The sequence below is a fragment of the Callionymus lyra genome, chromosome 15, assembly GCF_982586985.1.
Source record: "Callionymus lyra chromosome 15, fCalLyr1.hap1.1, whole genome shotgun sequence".
In the NCBI taxonomy this organism is placed as follows: domain Eukaryota; kingdom Metazoa; phylum Chordata; class Actinopteri; order Syngnathiformes; family Callionymidae; genus Callionymus; species Callionymus lyra.
In genome coordinates, this window is record NC_141832.1 from 23,392,760 (window position 1) to 23,400,291 (window position 7,532).

Genomic DNA, 7,532 nt, shown 5'->3' on the forward strand with positions numbered 1-7,532 from the left:
CCATGCCTCCTCATCGGTATGCCAGAGGAGTCGTAGATGTTGCGTAATGATCGCATCCACACTCAGGGGAGCACTGTTGTGTAACAGCAGAAGCCTCAAAGTGTGTGTGTTAGGGGGACTGGGGGGGGTGGTAGGATGAAGAGAAGAGGAATCGGGTGGAGTGATGGAGAGGATGCAGTTAAAGAGCAGAGACATGTGAGCCGAGGATGTGGATGGGGGAGGAGGAGGTGGTAAGACCGTGCATACTAATGCCACACCATCATGTTACTGAGTACAGAAAGATGCGCTCCCTATGTTCACATACCGTGAGCGAGTCGACCTTGCAGGCGTGTTCGCTGCATGATGAAACCAGCGGCAACATCAGCCAGGACGGGTCCGGCGGTGGGTGGCGGTCTCTCTACTTTTCATTTGAGAGATCCATGCTGTGAATTATTGATCGCTTCTGCTATAATTGAACACGCAGGATGTTTTCGTGAGGTGTAACGCTCCCCCTACTGTGAGACTATCACGTGCCGGCATTTAGGCCAACCGTAGAAGAGCTGAGCGTCACATGGACAGCATTCTTTGGGGCCTTGTTGGCATCCCAGGCTTGACCTTTTTATGGGTGATTGATAGGCAACATCAAGGTCAGTTAAGACCTGCTGCTTTAATTAAAACAGCCGAGATCATGTTACGGACATGGACATTAAAAATGTGTTGCCTGCTCCTTGTGAGTATCATCTGCTGAGCCTGCACTGTACATTTATGGACTGTGACAAGGTTGAAGACGCATGAGAAAAGTGTGACCTATAATTGTGTATGGTTGCATGACACACAATTAAAGAAGAAGCTGTTGCCCGTGTCATTCTACGAAATGAAAAGCTTTTAGGTTCATTCCATCACCTCTTATGCTCTAAATTAATTGTAAATGATTTTTTTGTTTGCGTCACATGCACGTTTCAATATCAGTATAAATTTGACATTTTAAAAAGAAAACCGACAGTTTCTCCTGATGCAGAGAACCTAGTATAGCAAAAAATATATTCAGTTAAATCAATATTTTGTCACATTTAATGGGAAAAAAACCTCACCTTGTTGAGAAAAGATCTACGATTAAACTGGATGATCAAAAGTAGATTTTACTAAAACACATTTAGAAAAACGCATCTTTCCTTTTTTTTTTTTAATAGTTACAAATAGAATTTTGTGTTTAACTGGCAATGATAAATGCATAATGGCAAGCTATTGCCAAGTTAAGAATCTATCAGTGTTTCACGAGAACAGTGAGAATTGAGTTACAGTTGCCCAAACGACAATGGATCTGTTAAACAACCACAAATACACAATCATCTTATTTTCCATGCATTTTGTTGCCAATCTCATTTTATTACAAACTTAAAAAAGAATCTGATACAATAAGAAACTGCAGTAGTAACTCCCCTTCACCAGGGGGCAGCACAGAAAACAGGTCATTGCATTTCAGTAGTGAAAGATCAGTTACACATCTACAGGGTGTTCAGAGCACGTACAATATAACAAAGCAAAAAACAAAAACAAAACAGTAAATAAAGGGCTATATTCATCATTTAAACTCTTACTTAGATTACCTTTAGATGTTAAATTGTTTTTATTACATAGAAAATAAACTTATTTTATGACATTATAATATCCCAAAGTGCAAAATAAATCGCACAATACAAGCAAAAGGGACATCGGAATTTTAAAAAATAGTGTTAAATCTCAATCCTGATCGCAAAATAGCCTGTGAAAGAGTCAACACTGGATCAACACGTGAAGAAAACTAATCACTGACATCCTGCAGAATTTAGCAACACACCTCGTTTGGTAATCGGACAAACAACATGAGGAAACATAAATACGTTCCACACATTCACAGCACATTCAATTCCTTCATTATTCCAAACCTGCTTTAACACCCTATAGGAATACTGGGAATACGTTGAGGGAGGTAGAGACCCGCGACAGGGTGGTGTACATTATGGCATAAGGAGGAGGGCGAGTGTAAGTAAGACAGTCTGATATATGGCTCTTTAATCTGGAGCACCGGGACTATAAACAACTTTAATTAAAATTACCGGCTGAATCATCTTCTGCAATTCCTGAATTATAAACTTTGAGAGAAGGGTTCTGGGATAATTAGAGTTAAGTAGAGATAAAGGTTTTTCTTTCTGTAAACAACAAGGGGAGAAAAAAAAGGATTATTTTGTGAAGAAAAAGCGATCAACTGCCAATAATGGTGTTCAGACTGCCCCGGGAGCAAAAACAAAAAGATGTCGGCCATCTTTTCCTACACAAAGCCACTGTAAACATTCATCATCTCCAAATTCAACCAGAGGATACATTTACCCGTCTTGTTAGACTTCACAAGGTGGGATAAACATTCAATACTTTGACTCTGTACATCTTAATTTTTTTCTGTTTGCATATATATTTAGGTTTTTGAAAAAATAACTTCAGCGTGTAAGAAACTAAACAAACCATCTCAACATAAGAACTCTATCTATTTACATGTTCCTGGACTTTTTCTTGTATACAAATGTAAGTGAAAATGAAAATCTAGAAATAAATATAAATGCGTTTTTTCCTCGCTCGTCTATTAATAACCCAGTGTAGCCCCGCCCACCCACATACCCTTGAGAATAAGGTTGCATGCGTATGACAAGCGATCACAATTCAAGTCAAGGGGTTGTTGGTTAAAAAACCCACTTACAAATATGGAAAACATTCAAATCAAACGCGACAGCATCTTTGTCTAAATGTGCTGCTGTCAAAGGGAGGCGGAGAGGAATGAGTGAACGCTCTGGTTATGTGGGCGACACACAAACCAGAGCGTTGTAATAAAGTGCTGACAGCTCAAATGGACATTTTCAGGAGGGAGCTGGGGGATGCTGCACTTTTTTTTCTTGTTGTGATGAGAGAGGACGACGTGTCAGAAAGAACAGAGGAACGGCTGAGAGAACTGTATGTTAATAAAAGAACATTCATCTCTCACTTCTGCACCTGCTAGGAGACACACAGCAATCTTCCCTCGCTCTCCGTTCGAGGAGAATTTAAAGAAGGGAGAAAATGGGAAAAGCGCCTTTAGCTTCAATACTATTTAAGCTCACCAGAAACGTGCCCGGGGTTTTAAAGTGTCGTCTTTCCGAGCCAACAACCTCCTGGACATCGCCGAGGCAACCTTCTAGCAGCTTCTCTTTCGGTTTCCGTCTCCCATATCGTCATGCTAAGCCATTTATCACAATCCCTACTGCTTAACTGCTGCATTCCCTCCCCCCCTCAAGCCCCTTTTCTCTGCTCGTTCACCTTCACACACTGCTGATTGGTAATGTGTGCCTGTCCGTTTGTATCACTGCATGTAGAAGTGAGGAAACAACAACACATGGCCACCGCATAAAAGCTTCATTTGCCCTCCGGACCCTCCCCAAGCAGGTACGATACAGTCCACTGTTCTTTCCAACCACCTCCAAACCCCTGCTAAAGATAAACTGCATTTAAAATTCACCTTGCAACATGGACGGTGACATCCAGTCAGCACACGTGTCTCTCGGAATAAAGGAGTCTCCTCGCGCAGCCACAACAGAGAAACTCGCGCCGCACAGCTCGTCTATATATTAGTGGCAAGTAGGGCAGAGCAGATTGCAGAGCAAAGTGCTGAGCTTTCCACAGCCCACGTCCTCTGCAGGACTTGGCGAGGTACATTTTCACAGCACAGTGCGGTGCAAAATGGAGATCGGTTTATTAGACTAAACTGCCCAAACAAGAACCATCATGTTGAACACAGAAGAAGAAGAAACCTAAGATGTCGGACAGAGTCCAGGACCAAAACAAAGCAATTTCCGTGGATACATTTACCTTAATCTCTGTAGTAAAACTAACCCTTCGCTTGTATTAGTATGAGAACATCTTGTTAGAAAACTGAGAATATCTAAAGTGACTTTTAATTTTTGTTACAAATGAAGGCTTAGTTGGCCAGCACCACGGGCTGGAACGACTGGCTGGGATATTGCAGGTTGTAGCTTCCTAAACCCTCCACAAATGAAGGCTTTTCCATGTAAGAGATTCCTCCATTGCTGCCAATGATGCCCACGCTCTGGGCGGGAGGAGGGCTGGAGAAAGGGTCAAAGGTCGGGTGGGTGTTGCCGGGCTGAGTAGGCTGATAAGAGCTGGCATGGGGCTGCATGGGCAGAGGGTCAGTCTCAAAGTAGAGAGAGCTGGGGGATCCTGGGTAGACAAACTCTTTGGCGTTGGGAGAGAGCTGGCTAGGCATCGGCCCCCCGAGGGAGTGCAGGGAGAGCGACAATGGCTTGTGCTTGAGCAGATCTGGAGCCAAGATGGTGGTGGGTGAACGAGTCAGCATCCTTTGAGTTGGTGGCGCGCCGACGGCAGAACCAGAGCTGCCTGCCGTTCCGCCCACACTGCACTTCTTCATTTTGGTCGAGCCAAATTTTGTGGCGGCGAAGCTGGCGGTGGTGAAGGTGATGGGTTGAGGACGGGCAGCAGGGAGTGCTGAGGGCGGCTGCTGCGTGGAGAGGTAAGGCAGCCCACCGGGAGGTGAAGGAGTGGAGGTGTTGGAGGAGTGGACTGCGGGGTCGGTGGGAGTGCTGGAACTTGGGTAGTTAAACAGCCCGGGACAGGTGGACACAGAGAGAGGAGTGGGCGAGCTGGAGAGGGACGGCATCAGGGCGGGCGATGACTGGCTTCCAATCGGAACGAATACCTGGGCATCAGGATTAAAGCCCAGATTCTTGGCCTCCTCCATGTCTGCGTCACTTTTGACATCCCTCATCACTGCTTCAGGCCTCTCGGGCTCGCAGCCCAGTCCAGGAGGGTCTTCCAAGTAGAGCACTTTCACTGTGCCCTTCTCCCCAATTTGGTAGGACACCTCATAAGGGTCGATCCACACGCTGAGCTCAGCAGGAACATTCGCATGCACCTCCTCTGTGTCCAAACCACTTCTTTTAGCCGCCAGCTCCACAACCGGGTCCCTGGGGGCTCCCAGATGAATGCAGCGGAAGGCAGAACCACGCAAAGGGGCTTCGGGGTACCAGTGTCCTTCAAACCGAGCCACCAGTATCCTTTCCAGCTCCTCCCCAAAAAGGTCAGCCCGTCGCCGTGGCAATTTGTTGTACAGGTACGACACAATGAAGTTGAGCGCCACCTTCACCTCTAGATGCATCGCAACTGACAGTCAGCACAATTTTTGGAGTGGAGGGCTACAGAGGAAGAAGTGCAAAAATGAAGGCGAAAAAGACGGCTTATTGGAAAGAGCCTGACGGTTTTATCGGCACCATGTTTAAAGGGGGTGAGAAGGCAGGTGAAGGCTGTTTGCAGGTGGTTGTATGTCGGTCTTTTTCAGGGTCCCAACTGTGAAAAGGAAACAGAACAAAGTCGTCACTTAACATAACAGGAAGCACAGTGACACCAAAAGAACAAATAAAGCCAAAAAAACAAAACATTCAGGCGTACTTTATGAAAGTATGGCAAGAACAGAGCCTGTAACAAGATAGAACAAAATGTATCCCTGATAAAGTTTCATTACATGAAATAAACCAAGTTTGTCATTGATAAATGTCTTAACTGCTCATTTAATATGTAATATTGCTACTATAGACAATCTTAAATTAGCTATGTTAGGTTAAGTAGCCTGTTTATTGCCATCCGTTTGCCAGATAAGAGACGATATAAAACATTTGTGTATGTCCAACAATCGATAGATAAAATGACAATGTGATATCTTGAACAAGGAGGAGATAGTCCAGCGGTCACCAACATTTTTTGCACCTGCGAGTTACTCCGTGTGTGACCCGAAGGGCTACCATCAGTTCGGCACACATTATGATTCTTTAATAATTACAAATGGGGCAACAAGAAAGAAAACTAAAAATAATCTAACAAAATAGGATGGTTATTGAATGAAAACAACAATATAATTCAATATAAAACTGCAGGTATAACAGCAGGCTGATTGAATAACACCAAAATATGGATGAATATTAACCTCATCCATTAAATAGATAATAAAGTTTTATCCATCAAAAAATCTGGCGTTAAATAGATGGACGCCGGCAGAAGTCAAACATTCATCAACTATGACCGCACTGGCTTATATTTAGGTTATATAAAGAACAGGATGTACTGATGGATGTAACAGATGCTGTGTTGTGGGCTTCATAAATCCTTTATAATCTGAATCTGATCCTGTGGGGCGCCCTCCTGCCTAATGCTTTGGCAAATTCGCACACTTCATTCCAAGCCTAGATTATGAAGTGAGACACCACAGCTTCATGATATATACACTCAAGCGAAGGTGAGTTATAAAATGGCAGGACAGTTGGCCGAGCAAGCAAAACACAATATCCCACCATGCAGTGCAGGCGGTCACCCCTCCCCCATGCGTATACACAAACAATCCACTCACATGAATTGCCAGATTGAGATTCGGAAGATTTCAAAGATGACGTTCAGATGACAGTCTTAACTAAGGGGCCCATTACCTGCACATGTCAGTCCCCGCGTCACATTAGAAAGGCGACATTGTGAGGGGGGTATGTTTTCTATAAATAGAGTTTCTCAGATTTGACTTTCAATATTTGAAATAAATATATTTTAGGTTCAGGGGGTTCTATAGTGCACGACTTGCTAGCATGACTTAAGAGCAGATACATTGTACTGCATTAAAAAACAAGACCATCTTGATGCTGCAGGACTGTCAAAATAAACAATAAATCCATTGGCCATTTATTCTTTTCGTATCATCATATACGAGAGCTCACGCTTCAAGTCAGACCAGCAAAAAAATCACTATAAATAGTCCAATAAGAACCTAGTTTTAGGAACATTATGTTCATCAAAAAAAGGCCCATTCGATTAACATTCACAGCAGTTTAACCAGCAAATATTTCAACAAATCTGCGAGTACAGCGACATTAGATTGAAAGGAAAGCAGTGGATTCGAGACCAACACCAAACAAATGATGGGTTTTGGATGAAACAAGATCGTTGAGACGAACACGTTCATTACGGATGCAAGTCAAGACTTCCCAGCATAAACAAGCTCGCCTAACACCATCATAAACATGTCAGCTGCAGGCAGGAAGCCTCACTTCTAAGAGAGAAAATGACATCTTTACGGTCACCACACACATCCTGATGGTTCTGAACATGATCATCGACACGAACCAACACAGATAAAACGGATGTCAAAACACAGATCGACTATAGAAATGAGATGTTTGCATCGACAAGGATGCTTACGTACCGTTAGCTTGACTGCTGCTTCTAAACCCTCCTCGCTCGCCAGTAAATGCCAGTTTAGTCGAATTCTTCGTGTCCGATCGAAGTCAATATTGGATAACTTTCACAATATCTGGTCAAATCCAAGATATTTTCAACATATGCCCAGCGTGTCTCCACTGACAGTTTCCTCAGAGCTTCCAGGGAAACTTTACTGTTTGACAACCCGGCGTATTTATACGACGTGCTTCGCCCACACCCCCGTGACGCCGGGGACTACTTTTTCCATAATAGTTTAT

At 43.7% G+C, this 7,532-nt stretch overlaps 1 protein-coding gene across 1 annotated transcript; it reads right to left on the bottom strand.

The window, feature by feature from the left end:
* Positions 1-1,344: 1,344 nt before the first annotated feature.
* tob2 (transducer of ERBB2, 2) lies at positions 1,345-7,520 on the bottom strand. Its single transcript, XM_087808452.1, has 2 exons — positions 7,259-7,520; positions 1,345-5,364 (listed from the first exon to the last, which is right to left on the bottom strand). Exon 2 carries the CDS (start codon positions 5,174-5,176, stop codon positions 3,962-3,964), a length of 1,215 nt encoding a protein of 404 aa, XP_087664578.1. The 5' UTR covers positions 5,177-5,364; positions 7,259-7,520; the 3' UTR covers positions 1,345-3,961.
* Between the last annotated feature and the right edge of the window lie 12 nt (positions 7,521-7,532).

Coding starts and splice junctions, on each gene's coding strand:
- tob2 (XM_087808452.1), bottom strand. CDS start 5,176: ATGCATCTAGAGGTGAAGGTGGCGCTCAACTTCATTGTGTCGTACCTG.